The following is a 21,721-nucleotide window of genomic DNA, read 5'->3' as shown; positions in this document are numbered from 1 at the left end:
GAATTTGAAGCAAATTTGCTTAGTAAGTCTACAGCAAGAGTCCTGCAGGTCCTAGCAAGAGCTCTGCAAGCTCGCTGGTCTGGAGACTTGCAATCACTGGCGGAACTACCAGGGTCGCAGCGGTCGCAATTGCGACCGGGCCCTGGCGTTTGGCCATTTGGGGGGTCCCAACGAGGAAGAAGAGGGCCCCCCCTCCAGAGAGTTGCCGCTACATCCCTGCACAGCCACCCTGCACAGCCAGCCATGCACAGCATGTACGGGCAGCTGTGTGGCAGGGATGCATTGCCGTCCGCACGCACTCAGACCGGCACAGTTCCTTGCGGCCTTTGGTTTCTTGCACCGGGGCCCTGGGGTTTCTAGTTACGCCTCTGCTTGCAATGCAGACTTCCTGTAATTGTGCAACAAAATTGTGAAGCTTGGCAAGTCTGCAATAGTTTAGCAAGTCATTTTCAAACTTGCAGCTCATTAACTTGCTATCTGGGATAGTGTCAGCATGAATTCAGGGATGATTTGAGGATCACGTGAAATATTTTGTGTGCACTGTAGGGACCATGCCATAAATCTATTTGTTTTTTGTATGGGTAAAGTTTCACTTTATTGTTACAACAGTACAAACTCTTTAGGGTAAGACACAATTCTGACCTGTCTATTGTCCAGGGCCTTGTGGTTCATAACTGGTCAGAACTGTATCCCTGATGATTTAGAAAAGGGAGACCCGAATTCCCCATGCAGACCTATATGTTCCGAGTGGCAGGAGTGGGGCTGCTTTTGCATGAAGAAAATGGAGGAAAAAACAGCCATAGAGCAAGGTGCTTTATGGTACACTGACCTCCCTTTTGGGTCTGGATGAGAACACTAATAAAGCAGAGAGTGTCAGGGTTATGGGAAGGCAAAAGAAAGTGGAGCCCTCGGAGCTTTATCCAGCCCTCCGGCTCCCATTATTCAGAGTACATCACCGTGACCAATGTCAGTGCTCTAATTGTACCATAGGCTAGTAGAAGCCATTACATGGGCCAACTGGAAGTCCAGCAACAGAAACAGGAATGCTAACCCAGATCTTGTTGCAGCGTGTCTGCTTTCCGATCACTAATTGTTCTTAAAAAGTACATTTTCATTTCTATGTGTAATTTTCTTTGAATTGGTGATATCAGTAATTATTTCTATTGACAAGCATTGCCCTCTTTATTTTAGGTTCTTTAAATGTATAAGTTATATGTTTATACATTGCAGGGATGTCAGAATGGATTTACAAACAGAAAACATGGCTCACATTTTGGAAAATGATAATTTTTTTAAAACGTCATAGTAAGTATAGTTATCTTTGTCATTATTTCATTTTTTTTCAAACACAAAACCTTCCTACTCCAAAATGTCATGCCACAGCCTGTAAATACACAGACAGCATTCCCTAATGTAATTTATCAAACACACAAGATGGCTGATTCCAATGTGTATAGGTGACACGTACACCTTTACAAAGATCACCAACTACGTATCCATTTATAACATGCATTTGCAGAACACAATGGTTCGTTTAAAGCGTAACTAAAGCCAACATTTGTTTTTTAGTTTTGGATAGAGTTGAGAGAGATTAGAACATCTGTGAGGTTTTTATTGCTGCCTGTGTCCACATTATGGAGATTCACCCGCCTTGTTTGTCCTGGTGACTGTTTTTACCTACGCTATAAGGTGGACTCATCCTTTAAATTACGTATTCCCTTTAGATATTTATACATAAGAATTATTATCAATTGGTTCTTGCTGTGTAGAAGAGAAAGTCATATCTACCATCTGCTGACCACCATTAATCTGTAGCTCTTGATATCTGTGTTATCCATAACATGCTTTTTATATTAGAAGCTTGAGTTGCTACGTATATTGGATTTGTTCATGAATTATTTATTGTGATTAAATGGAAGCTGCCGGTATATGTTTACATGTAATGGTTTTGTGTTACTATTAGCCAAGAACCAGAAGAAGGCTTGAAATCAGTTCCCATAAGAGCAAAACCTTTGTGGCAGGATGTGAAAGTCAACAACCTGAAGTATGATGAAGGATTACTGGTGACTCATGTCAATCAGACACATGATCTGCTGGTAAGGAGGATTGCTGTTTGCGGATACAGAATCAGCTATGTTGTTCAGAGGAGAGGCAGGCAAAGCATACAATTCATCAATAAATAAGGAAGGATGTTTGCTTGTCTGTGTCGATCTGTTTTTTTTTTTGCCCTGTTTGGCAGAAAAGCTAACTCGAAATCTCATTTTGACCTGCTGTAACACCAAAGTCCTGCTTGTCCACAGATTTCAAACTGATGTGATCTTGAATATACACAAACTGTGATATAGGCAAAATCCAGACGCAACCAAATGCTTGGATAGATCAGTACAAGATCTAAGAACTGGAGACAATAATTTCTATACTTCATAATAAAGGCATCTGGAGATCTCTGTTAAAACAAAGAGATTACCAAGTGAACATACCACAATAACGATCACATTTGTTGTGTGGTAACTTTGTTCTTTGCTTTTGTATTGCCATTCTTTTGTTTTAACTGATGCTCTAAATTCAGTCCACACCACAAGCAAAAACCTGGCATGACTGCCTTGTTTAATAGCTAAAATAATTATATGTTTTGTAACTTTTAATCTGCTTGATAGAGCAGATTAAACCTTTCCGGGAGAAAATGTTTCTCTCCCGGGCGGCCGGGAGCCGCTATCTAATAGCGGGAGACTCCCGGAGCTTCCGGGAGAGTTGAGATGTCTGCAATCAGGTCAGCCAAATTTCAGATGGGGCAAGTTGCCTTTGTTTCATTATCTTTAAAGTGGAACTATAACCTCTTATCCTTTACAGCTAAAGAAGGCATCATCTTAGTCTCTATTTGGATTGCAGTTGCCATGGTGCTGCACATGCGATCAGCTATGACACCTATGGCTCTGCTTTCCCTGGTGTTCCTAGACCAGCCTTTCTCAGCCAGGGTGCTGCGACACCAGGCTTTGTCAGGGGTGCCTTCAAGTTTTCACATGCATGCATGTAGGTGAACTGTCCGCCATCACCATGGAAATGCATGATGCTAATCCAGGGTGGGCTGCACCTTCCCCAGCAGGACAAGAGGTCAGAAATCTGCCTCTGTCCAGACCTGCTCCATGTTCCACCCTATGCCATGCTGCTGGAACTTTGTGGAGATTAGAAGGGATGACTCTCATGTGAAGGGTGGACAGCAGACTCTGATATGAAGAGGGCCTCCTAAATGTGAAGGGATGGGGCTTCTGATGTAAAGAGAAGGAACTCTGATTGGAGGCAGGCTTGTGATGTGAAGGGCTAACTCCACATCAATTTTTGTTTGTTTTGTGTGGTGTCCCCCCTTAAAGTCTGTACCAGACCCTTAGGCTCTGTACCAGACCCTAAGGGTCTAGTCAAGATTTGAGGGGGAAACCACAGGTAAGTTTTTTAATTAAAAAATTTTATGTTATAGACTGGAGTGCCTCAAAATTTTGCACATTGTGCTGCAGAGAAAAAAGGTTGAGAAACGCTGTCCTAGACCTTCCATGACATTCTCTGTTTTGAACCCCCATTCCAAAAAGTTGGGACGCTGTGTAAAATCTACATAAAAAATAAAAAGACAATGCAATGATTTAATCCCGTAGACCCATATTTTATTCACAATAGAAAACAGAAAACATATGAAATGATTAAACTGAGAACATTTTAGGTACCATTTTAAGAAACAAGGACATTTTGAAATTGATGGCAGCAACACGGCAACAAAAAGCTTGCAAAGTAGGTGGTACTAACAAGAAAGAGCTGGAAGAACAATTTGCAACTAATTAGGTTAATTGGTAACAGGTCAGTAACATGATTGGGTATAAAAAGAGCATCTTAGCGGGTCACAGTGACTCGGAAGTAAAAATGGGCAGAGGTTCACCAATCTGTGAAAAGCTGAGTCCAAAAATTGGCAAACAATTGCAGAATAATGTTCCTCAACGTAAAATTGCAAAGAATTTAAATATATTATCTACAGTACATAATATCATCAAATGTTTCAGAGAATCTGGAGAAATCTCTGTGCACATGGGACAAGGCTGAAACGCAATACTGGATGCCCTTCGGGCCCTCAGACAGCACTTCATTAAAAACAGTCATGGTTCTGACACCGTGGTAAACATGGCCCTGTCCCAACTTTTAGAAGATGTGTTGCTGCTATCAATTTTAATATTACCTTATTTTTTACCATTCTTAAAATGGTAAATGTTCTCAGTTTAAACATTTGATATGTTTTCTATTTTCTATTGTGAAACAAATCTGGGTTTATGAGATTTGCAAATCATTTAATTCTGTTTTTATGTAGATTTTACACAGTGCCAAACGTTTCTGGAACTGGGGGTGTATAAAATAAGTCATATTTTATTTTATTTATATTCAAATTATACAGCCAGCTGGGAACTGTGCATGCTTAGCCAATAGGAAATAGGATTTGCCATATGAGCATATTGTCATAGTGGCCTGGTGGAGGGAGGGGTGTTTCTAAATAAATTCTAGCCTGTGATTTCTGGTGGGTTCTTTATGTTTCTTTGAGGATACATTCACTTTGGCATTTTTGATGTAGATACCATCCTCTCCGATAAGTTTAAAGTGCTGTAGCTCTGATATGGTTTAGCTGGATCAAGCAGAGATATAACACTGACACCTAAATTGACTGTGCTAATTTTCAAAAGACCACAGGGGCAAATGATGGCAAACGCTGTAAGAAATTGTATAAACAACACCAAGGTCCTGTCAAATTTGTACCCAGCACAGCACTTGCATCTGTTAATGGACAGTTAAAGGGACATTAAACCCTCAGATTTGTTAACATTCACCAATACTGTAATGTGGGCCTTACTGCAACCCATGGTTGTTTCCCTTCTCTTTGCTGTTCTTCCTTTTAAATTTGTATCTCTTCTCATGCTGGGGGAGAACTTCCCATTGCAGCTGAGTGCCTCTTCCTGTAGTGCTGGCTCAGGTTGTGAACCTTCACACAGACACTATGTATCCATTCCTGAGACAGGGCAGTCTGCTGCAAAACAGAAGTTCCGCAGAGCATGAGAAGAGATACGGATTTAAAAGGAAGAGCAGCAAAGAGAAGCGAAACTACCATGGATTACAGTAAGGCACACATTACAGTATTGTTTTATGTTAACAAATCTGAGGGTTTAATGTCACTTTAAGCAATCAGTAATGCCTTGCTTATGGTCTTGTTGAATTTTAGTGAGCATTAGAGCTCTAGAGCTCAGCTAATAAGGATGTGCATGGCCAATCTGCACAAGCCCAGACACAAAACACTATTGAGGACTTGATATGATTGGTATCATGAAACAGATTCTTAATATCACTACTACTGATAGTATGTATATGTTTAGGACTTATTCAGCAACTCATAGGACCTGCTCCAAAAGAGCACAATGATGATTTTCAGTTTTTCATTAAAGTGACTTATGCCATCTAGTGGTTTAGATTACATTCTGCATTACATCTCCATTTCACTTCATTCTGTTCTCTCTCATCTTTCCTAGCAAAGCCACCTTTTACCGGCTACAAACTTTAAAGTGTATTTCTACTTTTGCAGCCAAATTGAAAACACCTACTTTATATTTGTTCCATTCACATAGTATTACTTTAAAAAATATTTTAAAATACTGCTTACCTTTATAAACACTATTTTCTTATGTATAATACTGCTCAAAAGAAACAACTAAGATAGTAAAACAAATAATTATTTTTAGGTATGCTGTGTGAATGGGGACACATAACAAACATATAGTAGAGTTTTCTCAAATGTGACTCCAAAGGTTGAAATATACTTTAAGCTACTGCCAAGCCTTAGGCTTTTATTCTTCCTTGCCCATCATCACTTTATTATTGAACTGTACTGGCTGACAGAGAAAAATATATCATGTATTAAGGATGTCCTAAAATGGGGCAGACTCAGCTAAAAGTAAGATGATTTATACTGTAATTGTCCTTTAACTTGCAACAAACTAAGTGAGGAATGGCTGATGTCAACATCTGTAAGTTATGCCTGCAAATACATGGGTTAGTATTCACCCCTTCTGCTGCCATTGCCACCGATCTCTGCTGCCTTTGTGAACTAAACTTGCTGAAAAATCTTCTGCATCCAAAATACTGTGTGTGTCGGATGCCTGATTCCCCGCCGTACTCCTACTAACATTCCCTACATCATTAATGTGTCCTGTAGTGACGCAGGGGCAGGAGGAAGGTACCACAACACTCAAAAGGGGACCAGTTACCTGACACACCCAGAAGTGTCGGATGCAGGAGATTTTTCAGCAAGTGTAGCTTGGATAGATGGCAAATATCAGCGGCAGGGGGGGTAAGTATTGACCTTTTGCAGGCATGGCTTTGCTTTTTGCTTTAAAATGAACTTGTGGTCAAATCCAAAAATGTTAACAGATTTAGCAGAGAACAGAAATCATGAACTGTCACTACATCTTTTATTTTAGACATTATCTACCCAGCAAAACCTGCAGCCCTGATTTGCTTATGCTAATATCAACTTTTTCAAAGTCAGTATTTGCATAGACATATACAGTGCATGCCCCTACTGCCACCTCGCACATTACTTTATTTGTGCATGGTAATAATTCACTCAAATGATGGGCATTACATTAGATGGATTGTATTGGAGATTGTGGATGTGGAAACAGGGCTTGGCCAACATGGTTTATGGTGGCAGGTTTGCCTGGGGAAGCACACTACCATCTACATATCATGCTTCATCAAGGTGCCCATCACAGCAATCCTTTCTATTGCTGTCCATGCACAGTTTTTGTTTTTCATTTTTGGTGATAGACTACTTTGTGCAGTTCAGACCACTCTTGGTCCATGCATTACTGCAAGTACCATAGGGCAACAGTGTGCCATATGTTTCTGTTCATTGGTTTCAGAACTAGTGATGCAGAGTGGGCATTTTTTCCTGTGAGGCATGTGGCACAGCACAGTTGGCCAAGGGGGCACAAAGTATAACTCCGGCCCTGTGGGGGATCAGCCTTCACAGAAGGTATGAAAGCCATCTTTAGCATGTAAAACATTGAAAGCCTCTGGTGTAGAATATTGCTTGGAAGGAATAACACATTCTTTCTGGAAGCAAACATTTCCTCTGGGGTATAGATTTGTAGTATGCAGACACAAAGAATGATTACACATGATGCATTATTCTTCCGATATGCAGAGATTGACAGACACAGAAAATGGAAAGAGTGATTCTCAGAGCTCTGAAGATTGGATTCAGTACAATGGCATTGAGTCCAGGCATCTCACCATTCAAGATCTGCTGAACCTTGGACACATTGTCATGTAAGTATTTTTGCAAATGGCAGCACATATCCTATACAGTCCTGTACAAATCAATAATTCAGTTGCAGGATTGATATATCTGTTTCTGGTTATCTGTTTCCTCCAGATAACCATGGATTACACCTATATCGCACCAAAAACCAAATGAATACATGTATCTTGTCTCGCTCACCCTAGGCTAAATCTTGTAAACACTAGTTTGTAGAGCATCATGTACAGTAGATCTTCAACTTTCCTGAGGCACTTCATCTTTAGTCTTGGAATATGGACAACAGAGTGTCAGCTGTATTTTTATTTTCTCTGTGTTGGCCTGGTAATAAATCATTGTGATCAATTGAAAACTGAAACTTTGCTTTTGTTCCAGCTATAGCTGTTATTATCCAGGCCACTTTTTAAATATTGTATATGGTAGCTATCACTATTATACAGAAGTGACAATGTGCAACTGAAGCCAAAACTTTTTTATTTTTATTTTGTAGTGGAGAGGAATTAGAACACCTGCCATGTTTTTATTGCTGTTTGTGACCCCATTAAGGAGACTCTCCCACTCTGTTAGTCCTGGTGACTGTTATCACTGAAAGTGATGGGAAATCTTCCAGTTGGGATACTAGTTCTGGTGACCCTGCTGACCACCAGGGATTTTCCTCACTTCCTGCTGTGGCTATCAGCATAGGTGCAAACTTGCCAGAAATGACCCGGCAATAACAGAGTTTTTGAATCGGTTGCAATGTCATTACGGCAATGTTACATCTCTGGACTTATTGCTTAAGCTCCTCCCACCTTTTAAAGCACAATTTGGACACACACCTACCATTCTGCCCTCAAATACATTTTATAAAAGTTCTTAGATATGGCTATAGGACAGTAAGTAAAGGGAAATGTCCCCAATGGGGCACAGATGGCAATAAAAAGTTGATGACTTCAGTTCTACTTTAAGTTACCCTCCATTTTAGTAGGTATAATAGTTTGGATTTGCTTCATGTATATTGGATGAAATTCTGCTTGATGCTAAATGATTTGTGATTCCTGTGGCAGGAATCCCAGATGTCCAGGCCGCTGTACCTGTTCAAGTTAATGAGCGTTTGAAAGCGGCCACATCTGTAAGTGACAGTCTGAGTGTAATCATATCACATACTAATTACATGCAAACTGCCACTTACAGATGTGGTCTCTGTCGTTACCTTAAATGGGTATAGCCACATTTTTTGGAATAGATCACTTCCCTGGATAGATGCATGCAACGACAGTGATCTATTCCATACCGCATGTAACTGTCATGTCCTTAACTCGAACGAGTACAGCGGCCACATTTTTTGGAACAGATTACTTTCCCTGGATAGATGCATGCAATGACAGTGATCTATTCCAAACCGCATGTAACTGTCATGTAATTCACTTGAACGGGTACAGCGGCCGCATCGAAATGGGACATCTGGGATTAGTTCCGCACCACCCAGTTTGAATGAGGGCTAATGCAGATTGTAGGGAGGCTGCGACAAGTAGACATAACTCCCAGCTAAATAAAACCTTGTTACATTGGGGGGTGGGTTGAGATGTCATTTATCAAAAAAGATTCCAAAACATAATGAAGCAATATTAGGAAGGTATGAAATGGTGAGGGGATGCTAATGAATAACAATAAACCATTAAACAATAAGCCATCAAGCACAAAGCAAAATGATGATAATCAGTGGAAGCAGAGGCTGAGGGAGAGAAAAAAGACACTTCAACTAAATAATATTCAATCCATGTTAGATATATTTCCCTGTCAGAGAGTATTTGATATATGTCTGATTGTACTGTCATAGTGATGGCAATAATAAAATGTCTATATTTTTTATACTGCTACCAAACAACCAGTTACAGTTAGGCTGTGTAGGCATATTTATGAAACATTTATATTTTCTTCTATATAGCTTTAGGGTTCTTTCACATCAGGAGCTGCATTAGAAAGTGCGCTGTCTCAGGAGCAGTGCCGATGTGCTGAGAACAGCTCATTGCACTGTAACCTTTTGTTTTTTAATCTCATACATTTTTACAGTGTCACAAAGTGGCATTTCACCAGTGGCATTTCAAAGTGTTCCATTCACCACAGCACTTTGCAATGCTGTGGTGTAAAAAAGTTCTACATGTAGCTTTTTTTCCAGCACAAACCACCGCAACGCAGTGGTGTAAACAGGCTCCTTTGTAAACAAGGCATGCTGCCTTGTCTATGCATTAGGACTCTGCTGGGCAAGGATGTCCTACACGACCTATCGATTCTGGTGTGAACAGCCCTTATGGGGGGAACTGGAGCGGACAGAATCTGGAGCAGTTGCCAATGGCAACCAATCAGCTTCTCTGTTCAGTTTTTTCATTTTCAAAGCTTACCTCAACAAACTGAATATAGCTGCTGATAGGTGCTATAAAAAAAAACAGCCTGCTCCAGTATTTATGAATTCCCCCCATTGTCTCTTTCTGACAATTTAGCTGTTGTCAGAGGGTCAGAGGTCATTAGAAGTCTGATAGTTGCTGCCTCTGTCAACTACCTGACATCACACACTGCTGCATACCCAGAAGCTGGGAAACTGTGAGTGAGGTTATGCTGTGAAAAAAGCAGCAACTAGCAGATATATAATGATACATTGGAGGCAAATACAAATCTTTATAAGCATAATTGTTGTAAATTGAGACTGTATATTCAGATTATTTTGTACCTTTTTTAAGGAAACCATCAAGAAATGCCCCCAAGCAGATTGAATTTACAGCTGAGACAATAAATGCCTTTGAGTTACAAATACGGGAGTAAGTATAGCTTTCTTTTAGCTTTTCAATTTTTTTTAATGCTGTAAAGGTCATACACATTTTGGCTTCTGAAAATTGGGCTTTTTGTGAAAACAAAAGAGAAAAGAGAAGTTCCTATGTTACCCAGTTCCACAAGCAAATGCCATACCTGTCGTTTTAAGGGCAGGTTTAAAAGTGACAAGTGGTAATGTAGAAATCTTTATATTTTTCATGTGGATGATTTATAATGTTATTAATCTGAGAAAGTATTTATAATACGAACAAGTGAACGAGGTGAAGATCTGCAGACTTCCATCATCCAATCAGGGGTGGGCAAAAATACTGTTTTTTTAATTTGCCTTGCACATGATTGGGTATTCTTTGCGTGATTCATTTTCACCACATTCACTAAGCTAAAGGGAAAGTCCCTTGCACTTCCCCTATTAGTAAATGAACCCCATTGCATCATTCATTTAGAATATGTTAAAGTATGTATTCATTTATTGTCATTCAGTAAATTTCTGCTAACTTCTTCCTGCTGGGGTTTATAATATCTCAAATAGCCTTTGGCATGTAAACTTTTATTTCCCCTTCCCACTAGCTGTGTATAAATGAATGCTAAACAGTTCCTTGTGCTTTGCTGAAATGGCCTTAGGTCATTTTTCTATATATCTATATATATTTTTCTTTATTTTGCTAAAATGAAATATTTATATGATGAACTTAGCTAGCTGATATACCCCCTGAACATTTTAGAGTGTCTACTGGATGAGAACCTGTCTACAGGGACAATATTTATAAATGGAGGAAAATGCATCAATAGGAAACAAATGGGACCAGAAAGAGATTTAAAAAAAAATGTAAATGAGAGAAAAAATAGAAATCAGAATATTGTATTGGTTGCTGTGGTTTTGAAATAACTGATGATGTTAAACATTCCAATCCATTTGATTACATTTGTTTATGCATTTATTTTGCACTTTTTTGCAGGACTATTGAAGATTGCCATAAGAGAATAAGCTGGCTGATGGAAAGCAGCAGGAAGGTTGTTTGCTCATTTCATGAACTGTCTTCTGTTAAATCTAAATTATATATTGGGGTGCCATAGTGGCTGATTCTGCATGTGATGTGAGAAGGGAGATGCTAATGACTTCATAGAGGTGAAACTCTGGTGTAAAGTGAAACCTGGTGTCCCCTTATATCTAATATAAATCCATAAACCTTGTAGTTAATCTCTTTGTTTAAAAAAAATGTTTTGCAACAGGATTGGAAGGTTTGGAGAATCCAAGGTAACCAGATCTTGTCAAATAATATAATCGTGTCTTCCTTAAGTGTGCAAGTCTTTTACCTTACATGATCCTGTTCACTCTGTTAACTACACATTGGGGGGAATGTATCAAAACTGGAGACAAAATTTGAAGCAGATTTGCACTACAGCCAATCAGCTTCTGTCTCTCATTTTCAAATCTTACCAGGGCAAACTGAAGAGAGATGCTGATTGGTTGCCATGGGCAACTGCTCCACATTCTGTTTGCTCCATTTTTGATAAATTCCCACCATTGTATTGCAAGATAGGTTTCTCCCATTAAGCAAGTACTGTATGTACTCAGACATCCTTAGAAATAAACTAGATCAACCTATGATTCAGGTTATTGATGACTCTGCATTTGTATCCTAAAAGTAATATGGATGGGAATTTTTATAATTTCTTTCTAGTGAACCTTGGACAAAAGCAAAAGGTTATGTGAACAAAATATAGAGACAACCAAACAGTTCCGCTATAAATTGTCATCACTAGTTAAGAACATCATCATATAAAGTTTGGTGAATATATTTCTATATACAGCATAAAGCAGCAGGTACAACGTAAGCTCTAGAAGGAATCCCATTAATGCCACACAATAACTGCTCTACATAAAGTGATGCTACAGTGGTACTATCTAGGGATGCTTACAGATATTTGTAGATCTTACTCACAGCTGAGCATACATTTACATTTATTATCAGGCGGTTGTATCCACTTATATTATACAGATTAAAGATGGGCATATGCTCTTTCAAGACCAATAAGCAACTCAAAGCTTGTAGGTTAGATTTTTGGTGCTAGTGAGTGTACTAATGGAACCATTGCATTAATTGCCAATATTCAGTGGGTACTTTGTTTAAAATGTTTGTACAGATGGGATCTTATTATTTAGGAAGATATGAAGGATGCAAAAGTTTTTCCATTTGAACCATGGTAAACTACATTCTCTCAATGCTGGAATCAATATGGGATTAAAGAAAATATTGATCAGGGAGGGCTGAGACTGAAATTCAAATATAATCTGTACTTTTGGCTAAAATAGCTGTTGCAAATGTTATTGTAAGAGATCAGTCCTCCACACAATGGCTGGCCATACTGGTTGATAGCATGAAATTTGATTCAATTTGAACCCAAAGAGGTGCTAAGTTATGTGTTCAGCTGTTAATTCAGTTGATTGTGATGCACAATAATATTTCCATATACATAATGTTGGAGAAAAGTATTCAGCATGGGCCTAGAACCCAAGACACAAAATCAGGCACCCAAACATGCTTGCATTACCAGCAAAGTTAGTTTCTCCCTTTTGGTGTAAATGACAGGTTCACTTTATTTTGAAGTAACTCTCGTGTTTGAGCTTCCTGACCTTATGGGTCCAGCAGCAGTTACACCCCTGCAGTTACTCCATTCAGTGATCTGTGGTTTGCATACTGTATACACATGCTCACACGCATGCCAGTTGTAATGGCTAATTAGGAATCCTAACATTATGTTTTATCCTTTTAGATGTTTGGCCTTGTAAAGGGGAAAAACGTTGGATTGCTAATAGATTCATCACATCTAAACTGTGGACCAAGGAGAATGGATTTCCTTAGAGGCCTGCTGGTAATTAATCATCTTGTTTGTAATGACATTGAGTGATGGAAGGCAGTAAATTAATTTTTATATATACACATACAGTATATTGGTTTGATCTGGATTTATTATTGAAAAAAATGTGAGAGTTGAATACTACTTTAAATGTCTTTTAGTGCCTTGTAGATGAGCAGCTTTGCTACAAGGATACAGTATATCTGATGTCCTTTGGAACTGATGTTTCCTGTCTTTGGGAATCCCCGAGGAATGTTTCTGTCCGAATGTAAGTCTCTACACTCAAGAAATACTTATTTATTCCCTGTTTTTCTTTATTTATTAGAACACTTGAATTGCTTCATTGCATTATATACAGGGGTTATTCTAGCATCAGAGAAGAGGAACATCTTCTCTAAAGCTGTCAATACACTGATAGGTTTTGGTACAAATGTTCATTCGAAAAAATCAGAACATTCAATAATGTCATCAGAGACTTGACGAATGTTGTTTGAAATGTTGTCTGTGTTTACCATTTGATTTTGGAAATGAATGGAGTTTCCCAAAGGAAAACCAGAATCACTGTTAGAATTTCGTTCGTTCAAAAAAAATTCTAAAGTCTAAGAGCCGGCTAGATCAGAGGAGTATAACTTTTTTTTGTTTTCCTCCCTAGACACAAACAAGCATTTAACCCAGGCAGTGCAGGGGTAGCTCCACGGCAAGGGTTAATAATGTTCCCCAGAGTTTTCCTTTAACACGGAATGTTCCTGCAAGAGGCGTGAATCTCACTTTTTCTGACCCCAGCCACCTTCTTGACTTGGCTGTTCATTTACACATTGGTATACATTATGCAGTTTGGAAAAACTGGTCTCACTGCACAATTCCCTGTGAACACAGCTTTATCACCAGCATTGGTTTTGCTTGAAATTGAACATTTTAACTCTTCAATCAGTAAATTATATTTACTTCCCATATACCAATAGCATTGTGCCTGTCAATATTTCTATGCAACAAAAGTTGAGCTTACTGGAGATACACAAAGATATGTGAAGTTTCTGAAATGGTATCAGTACTGAATATTTTATAACTGTTCTGTTTTCTTTTTGCATCTTGCTTTTCCAATATGGGTGTAGACTACATGAAGCAAGGCAGTGGATTCAAGAACTGCAACCTCGTGGTGGCTGTAACTTACTTCTGGCACTAAGAAAAGCTTTGCAGATCCAAGACCTGGATTCACTTGTCATTGTTGTCAGCAGCTGGTACAATTATTATTGTTTTTATACTACAGGGAAAAAGAGTATACATAGATAGATCAGGAAAGTCATGTTAAAGGTCCCTAACATGGTCTTTTCAGTAAGTTACACTTGTAATTTAAACATTTCAATCATAATAAAACATCACATCTGAAAGTCATTCAAGTCAGAAAGTGAGATGTTGCAGCAGGGGCTGATCTGTATGTATTGCATTTGTGAACACTGCCAAGAACTGCACAGGCAACAGGATTTACATGACTGTGTCATCTTTAAACCATTATCTTAGTCCTTCTGGAAAGAAAAACAGATGATGGCATTGTCAGAAGATTACTGTGATCTCTGAGAGATAGTAAATATCTGTGTTACACTTACTGTACATATTACTTAGAATGCATTAAGTTAACATGAAACAATATATTGGTATTTGGTCCAGTTTACACATAAATTGCAGAAGAACTCCAGAAAATCTAAAGATTAACCCTTGCAGTGGAGCCACCCCTGCACTGCAAAGGTTAACTCCTTGTTTTGGTCTATACTCACCTGATCCTCGATTCTGCCTGGGTGCTAGACCGGTCCCCTCAGCCTCTATCCCCCGTGGTCTCTGGTGGTCTAAGGACCCATGACATAATCTCTTCTAATGCAGCTGGATTAGACGTGAGGATGCCAAGGGACAAAAACACAGCGGTAGCAGAGGGGGAGAGAGGTGAGCACTGATTGCCGCAAGACCAAGGATCATGTGAGTGTATCTGCTTTATTCCAGTCCCTAAAAAAAAAATGAGCACTTAACCCTTGCAGTGTGGGGGTAGCCCCACTTCAAGGGTTTTACATTTTTAGATTTCATGGAGTTCTTTTTTTAATTCTGTAATGGTTTTCAACTGAAAATGATATTTATGTTTTCTTAACCACTTCAGTCCCAGCATAGTTTTATATTACTTTTTGGGGAGAAATAGAGCTTTCTTTTAGTGGTATTTAATAGCCATGCTTTTTTTTTTAATTGTTTACTATATAAAGTAAAAAAAGTCCTAAACAATTTGAAAAAAGCCTGTTTCTCTTATTTTCGTTTATAAATCATAGCAAATACAAATGTCAGGACAGTATGAAAATAACAGACATGACACCATTTTTGTAAACTAGACACTCCGAGGTGATCTGATGTTTTGCCGCAATTTTTTGAAATTGAAGAAACATGCCAGTATTGAAGGGGTTAAAACATTGAGCTTGGAAATAGTGCACAAGATTCAATAAATGTACAATTCATAGATATTTAGTGGTAGGATGGAGATGAAGGGGTTATTGTATAGATGTGCAAGGTAAGGGAGGTGAAAGGGTTAATATACAGGTCAGAGCAGAGGCAGAATGCAGATAACATAAGCAGGAGAAGGGGGGTTAAAATGATTTGAAGCTTTTGTCCACCGACTAATGAACAGGCCTTCATGAGATGTATGGGTACATTCTCCTGGAACAATGGGGCTGCGGGTCGGCCATATATATACAGTGGCCAGTCCGCAAGTGGTTAAATATTCAATTGGCTTTCAGATTTCATTTTCATAGACAAACACATTGAACACAGGCACATTCCACATTTGATATATTTTTCTAGACACAGTTATCACTGATTCATTTGCCAGCCTATTGCTCACACGACTCCATTTGCCAACCATGGTAGAGAGGGTAGAATAACAAGATAAATCAATCTGTGTCAGCTTAGTTTGTGTGAAAGAGGAAACTGACTATGGGCCTGTGTTGACAGGGTTCTATTTGCTTCAGAATTGCTACTCCCCATAAAAATCTATAGGAATGGAAAAGTAGCTGAAGCAGGTCAACTGCACCTGTACTGAATTCTGAATGATCTCAGCAGCATCTCAAGCTGATGTCGAATGTGTGCTGCTTTTAACCATGGAAGCCCATCGACACAGGCCATATAAATTGTAGAGCTTGGTGCAGGAGCAGGCAAGCACTCCAGCTGTTGTGAAACTACAAGTCCCATGAGGCATTGGAAGACTCTGATAACCACAGGCATGAATGACTCCCAGGGGCAGAGGCATCATGGGAATTGTAGTTTCACCACAGCTGGAGTGCCGAGGTTGCCTACCCCTGGTTTAGAGGGAGGCAAGACTATAGCTAGATAAGGACCTTAAGGGCCCATTCACACCAACTGTGGTGCGGTCCAGAGCGGCAGCTGCTGGAACGTACAGCAATTGCAGACAAAACTTTCCCCTTCGATCTGGGGCGGGAGGGAGTCAATGGCACCACAAAGGCCATCAAAGTCAATGGCACCGCAGCCACGCCCCCCCCTACCCACCCACAGTGCGATCGGATGCGTGGCAAAACATTGCCTTCATTCCGGTCCACTGCAAACGCAAAAAATAGAGCATGCAGCATTTTTGCGTTTGCAGTGGATCGGAACGCAGGCAATGTTTTGCCACGCATCTGATCGCACTGAGGGCGGGGGGGGGGAGCGTGGCTGCGGTGCCCTTGACGTCAGTGCACCTCCACGCCCAATCCCGCCCCAGAACGAAGGGGGAAGTTTTGTGAGCGGTTGCTCTGCGTTTCAGCAGCTGCCGCTCTGGAATGCACCGCAATTGGTGTGAATGGGTCCTTAATTAGAAGTCTGGAGAGATTGATATAAGTGGCCTGAATTTACTTTAAGTCATCATTTTAAAGCTGGCCATACACTGCGTTTTTTTCTCATTCAGGTTGAATTCCATTCAGCTGAACTGGACTCAAATGCTTGATTCCCTCATGCACGCTAAGCAGCTTGGACAGCGGAATCTTCTCTGCCAAACTATTGTTTTCATTGTCAGAATACCCAAACAGTGACTACCTTTGTCAAATGGAGGGGTGCTGGCAGGGCCACACAGAGCTCAGATTTTGTCTGGGTCGGCAGGCCAATATTTGAGCAGTGTATAGCCAGATTAAAGTGATAAGCAGCTGCAGAATTGAAAATGTGCAATTTTGTGTACTGTATTCCTTTTCCTCTTGTGTATAAATGCAGCAACAGGAGTGGGTAATAGAGAGTTGTGGGAAGTGCAGAAAGGAGCCACAAATATCTCTGAATCTCGGCACCACATAGCCAGGTCTATACCTGAAAGGTATTGATTGAGCCTTAGACAGCATGGCCTCTAACTACACCACTGGATAAATGACAGGACATATTTATTTAACGTGAGTGAATCCCATCAAGGTAGGACTTGTACTGACTATGCTGTTTATGCGTCTGCAGCCCTGACCAGGCACCAGATGTCTTAGCGGACTACATCTTGCAGTGCACCCTGGGAAAAGATCTACAACTTCAAATTGTTTCATTTGACAGCATTGCTCAGGTAATACTTTGTAGCACTCCGTGTTGTATGTTAAATATTAAGATATGTGCCAAACGAGTTGGAGCAAAAATACACTCACCGGCCACTTTATTAGGTACGCCTGTTTAATTGCTTGGTAACACAAATTGCTAATCAGCCAATCACATGGCAGCATGTAGGCATCTAGACGTGGTGAAGACGACTTGCTGAAGTTCAAACCGAGCATCAGAATGGGGAAAAAATGGGATTTAAGTGACTTTGAACATGGCATGGTTGTTGGTGCCAGACGGGTTGGTCTGAGTATCTCAGCAACTACTGATCTACTGGGATTTTCACGCACAACCATCTCTAAGGATTACAGAGAATGGTCCGAAAAAGAGAAAATATCCAGTGAGCGGCAGTTGTGTGGACGAAAATGCCTTGTTGTTGAGGTCAAGGAGAATGTTGAGGAGAATGGGCAGACTGGTTCAAGATGATAGAAAGGCAACAGTAACTCAAATAACCACTCGTTACATCTGAGGTATGCAGAAGAGCATCTCTAAACACACAGCACATTGAACCTTGAAGCAGATGGTTTACAGCAGCAGCAGACCACACCGGGTGCCCCTTCTGTCAGCTAAGAACAGGAAACCGAGGCTACAATTTGCACAGGCTCAAAATTGGACAATAGAAGATTGGAAAGCATTGCCCGGTCTGATGAGTCTCGGTTTCAGCTGCGACATTCAGATGGTAAGGTCAGAATTTGCCGCAAACAACATGAAAGCATGGAGCCATCCTGCCTTGCATCAACGGTTCAGGCTGGTGGTGGGGTAATGGTTTTGGGGGGATATTTTCTTGGCACACTTTGGGCCGTTATGTTATCATGTCAATATGGACCAAGATCTCTGAGGAATGTTTCCAACACCTTGTTGAATCTATGCCACGAAGAAAAGGGGGTCCAACCCAGTACTAGCAAGGTGTACCTAATAGAGTGTATATCTTTTTAGGGTACCCATAGACATAAGATCTTGCTCAAATGGCCAGATTGAGTGTCAATGGGAGTGTCAATGGCTGCTATTAGAAGGAACAGTGGACTGGGCAGGGTAAATTTGGGGCCTGATCACTATTGTTCTCCTGCTGATAAGCTGCCCCCTCACCTCTTCCTAGAATGTCCACTGCAACTTCTTCTTTCAGGTTTTTGAACTGTTGTGCCATTTATTTACCTGGATGGTGCATGTGATCACCCTCTTATATCTATGAGCAACTTCACAACTCGTGAGGGTGTGAGGGGGACTGTCTAACAAAACGTTTGTTCTACAATAGGCTGATTTACAACAACTGGCAGACACAACTGGAGGACGTTTTCATTGTTTCTCTTCTTGGAAAGAGGTAAATGTTAGCAGTAAATTATAGTCATCAGTGATTATCACACTTTGCCTCCTATTTAAATATAAACTATAGTTTTTCTTTAGATTTAAATGTGAATATATTTAGCTTAATGTAAATAATCATTATTATTGTGTGTAAAAGTGTAGGTAAACCCGAAACAATACTTTTAACTTATTTGCTATCTTTTGGTCTGTTACCAGGAGAATAAAAAATGGGAGGTGCCATTATTGACATGTTTTTAGACGTGCAGATTCCAGTTCCGGGGCCTATTATGGCCTATTGTGATTTTGGCTTCACCATCTAGTGAGTCAGTGACCTGAAACAAGCATGAAGCCAAAATCAGGATGTCAGCCTGCAGAGTCTGCTCCCATATAAGTCTTTCGGGATCACTTATAGTAAATATTACAAAAACTCAAAATGCATGCCTGTGACTGGACAGTGAAGGGAGAAGGAACAGAATCATAAGATAATTCCCTAAACACTCTTCTACCTCCTTCAATCAGCATGCTCTTTATTAGCACTGTAGCACAATTGACGCACTCCTTGTGCTGCTTTTCCAACTTTCAATCTGAGCTCTGCTGTACAGTGGAAGATTGTCAAATTATTATTATTATATAGGATTTATATAGCGCCAATAGTTTGCACAGCGCTTTACAATATAAGGAAGATATTACAGTCACAATACAATTTAAGACAAGATGGTAAGGAGGGCCCTGCCCGTGAGGGCTTACAATCTAAAAGGGAGGGGCAAGTGATACATGAGGAGGTAGCTGCGCGGGGATGATTGTTTGAGAAAGTGATTGTTCAGTGGTTCGTTTGAGGTGGGATAGGCTTCCCTGAAGAGATGAGTTCTAAGGGATCGCCTAAAGGCAGTCAGTGTGGGAGATAGACACAGTCATAGTCAAATTCTGGTACATAAGCATTTTGGATTTTTTTAAAATACATGTAATAATGTATTTCCCAATACAGAGCTTTTTTAAGTCATGTCTTTTTTTATCTGCTTGGAGTTTAGCTTTAAAAAAACAATGACTTGCCGAAGTGGGTTTGATCATGCGCTTTGAAGAGCTGACGGCCTCTTTACATGAGCGTCAACCTCAGTGTGCAACCTTGTGGACCCCTTGGATTTTATATATGGATTCAGCGGCATTTAGAGCCCTGTAGTTTGACCAGTGGCCCCCGGATGGAACATTGACCAGTGCACTACATCTAATATCTCCCAGTATGTCGGTGACGAATGTGCCATTGGGTCCGGCGGAAGCTCCTCCTCTCCTCCCCTCCTCCCCGTCCCACTAAGCGTCTTTCCCCATGTGTCTCCCACACTGACTCACCTCTCTATCTGGCGAGCACTCCCCCCCCAAAATGTTCTGTCCTGTGGACCTTGTGTCTTATGTGTACGTCTTTCCTTGTCCTCCTTCTTTAATGTTGTCTGGATTGAAGGGAGAAAATGCGATAATACCATCCAGCCTTAACAGTCTCCTGAATGAGACACACACAACTGTTATTGAAATATGGCGCCTGCCATGCACTACATGAGTCGATCTATGTATTTCCGTGATACTTAGCTGAATATACCCATGTGCATGTATAGGCCTGTGTCTCACAATGGAATGTACTTACATGATTCTGTACCGCATTGTTCTCCATGTTTACCTGCCTTTCATGTTAATTGTCCTAAAACCCTTAATAAACATTTATTATTTAGAAAAAAAACAAACAAACAATGACTAAGGATTATGGTGAGACAAGTTACAAAACTCTGGGGAACCAATCAGGGATCAATTTCCTGTAGTTCTTTCAGTGGAAGATTCCTTCTACTTGCTTACTATTTTATTTCACGTTTTACTTTGCTCTTTTCCTCATTAAACATGCCTACCTGTCTTATACTGATTGTCAGTGTTTTCTGTAACATCTATATGTTGTTGTTTATGACAGGATGAGATCTATGCCAGCACTGATATCAAGCTCCTGATTGAAGAGGTGCACAAAGCCACTGACATGCTGAATAAGATAAACGAAATGCGTCAAGGATCATTGGATGATACACTTATTAAAATAATGCAGGAGGTGAGCTATACTTTATGTGACTTTTAAGGGGTAAGTTTGGTTATAATTCCTTATAGTGATATGGGAGGTGTGATACTTGACAGGTTGTCTCACAGAGAGAAATGTACAGTATGTCACAGTATCAACCATTTCATATCCTGACTCCACACACGGGCAGGCATTAATGAGGGGAACTTAGCCAAAGCCTGTTTGCTAAGGGCTCATTCTAAACTTTTCTGTACTAGGTATTTTCTACGATTTTTATTTTTCAGCCTTTTTTGGATTGAATTCCTCTTTTCTGATGTTCACTGTGCAACCTGCGTGCCATGTACTCACGCTTTAAATTTGCAAATTTCGGCTATGCTGGGAAGGATGAATTTCCTACATGAACATGAATTCTTATCCAATATACATGGCATATTTAGCCATATGGAAAACCTCACTTTTCCTACATTTTAAATCACGTCATGTGTAATTGACTAGAATTAAATTTTTATAAGAATTTGCATAATTTACAGCTTGTTATTTCAAACCAGATAGTGGGAGTGGTTGCTCTCTCTGGTGAAATCCAAGAGAAGGTATAGAGCTAATGTGGGTCACATTTGGAGTCTCCATTTAAATTATGGGGTTAATTAATGTTCAGAGACTAAAGTTGTTACAGATCAAGTGTCATTCACCACCTGTAGAAAATCCTAAAGCATCCCAAAACAGTTAGCTGTATTTGCCTTGAAATTTATAGCAGCACATATCAACACTCCAGTGGCACCTCC

General features: G+C 40.1%; 1 protein-coding gene across 1 annotated transcript in view; it reads left to right on the top strand.

Moving 5' to 3' along the window:
- Positions 1–1,237: 1,237 nt before the first annotated feature.
- Positions 1,238–21,721, top strand: part of VWA3A (von Willebrand factor A domain containing 3A) — a gene marked incomplete at its 3' end in the record, with an annotated part of 64,190 nt that continues 43,706 nt past the window's right edge. Inside the window, exons 1-11 of the mRNA XM_018568819.1 lie at positions 1,238–1,305; positions 1,964–2,096; positions 7,226–7,350; positions 10,057–10,134; positions 11,104–11,158; positions 12,923–13,021; positions 13,168–13,274; positions 14,119–14,244; positions 17,462–17,561; positions 18,843–18,908; positions 20,841–20,972. Of these exons, the coding sequence (XP_018424321.1) occupies positions 1,241–1,305; positions 1,964–2,096; positions 7,226–7,350; positions 10,057–10,134; positions 11,104–11,158; positions 12,923–13,021; positions 13,168–13,274; positions 14,119–14,244; positions 17,462–17,561; positions 18,843–18,908; positions 20,841–20,972 (1,086 nt within the window). The remainder of the gene's footprint in view (positions 1,306–1,963; positions 2,097–7,225; positions 7,351–10,056; positions 10,135–11,103; positions 11,159–12,922; positions 13,022–13,167; positions 13,275–14,118; positions 14,245–17,461; positions 17,562–18,842; positions 18,909–20,840; positions 20,973–21,721) is intronic.

The sequence above is a fragment of the Nanorana parkeri genome, unplaced genomic scaffold (genome assembly GCF_000935625.1).
Source record: "Nanorana parkeri isolate BGI_ZX_2015 unplaced genomic scaffold, ASM93562v1 scaffold3, whole genome shotgun sequence".
Taxonomy (NCBI): Eukaryota; Metazoa; Chordata; class Amphibia; order Anura; family Dicroglossidae; genus Nanorana; species Nanorana parkeri.
Note: the sequence above shows the minus strand (reverse complement) of the source record. Positions and strands in the feature narration are given on the sequence as shown.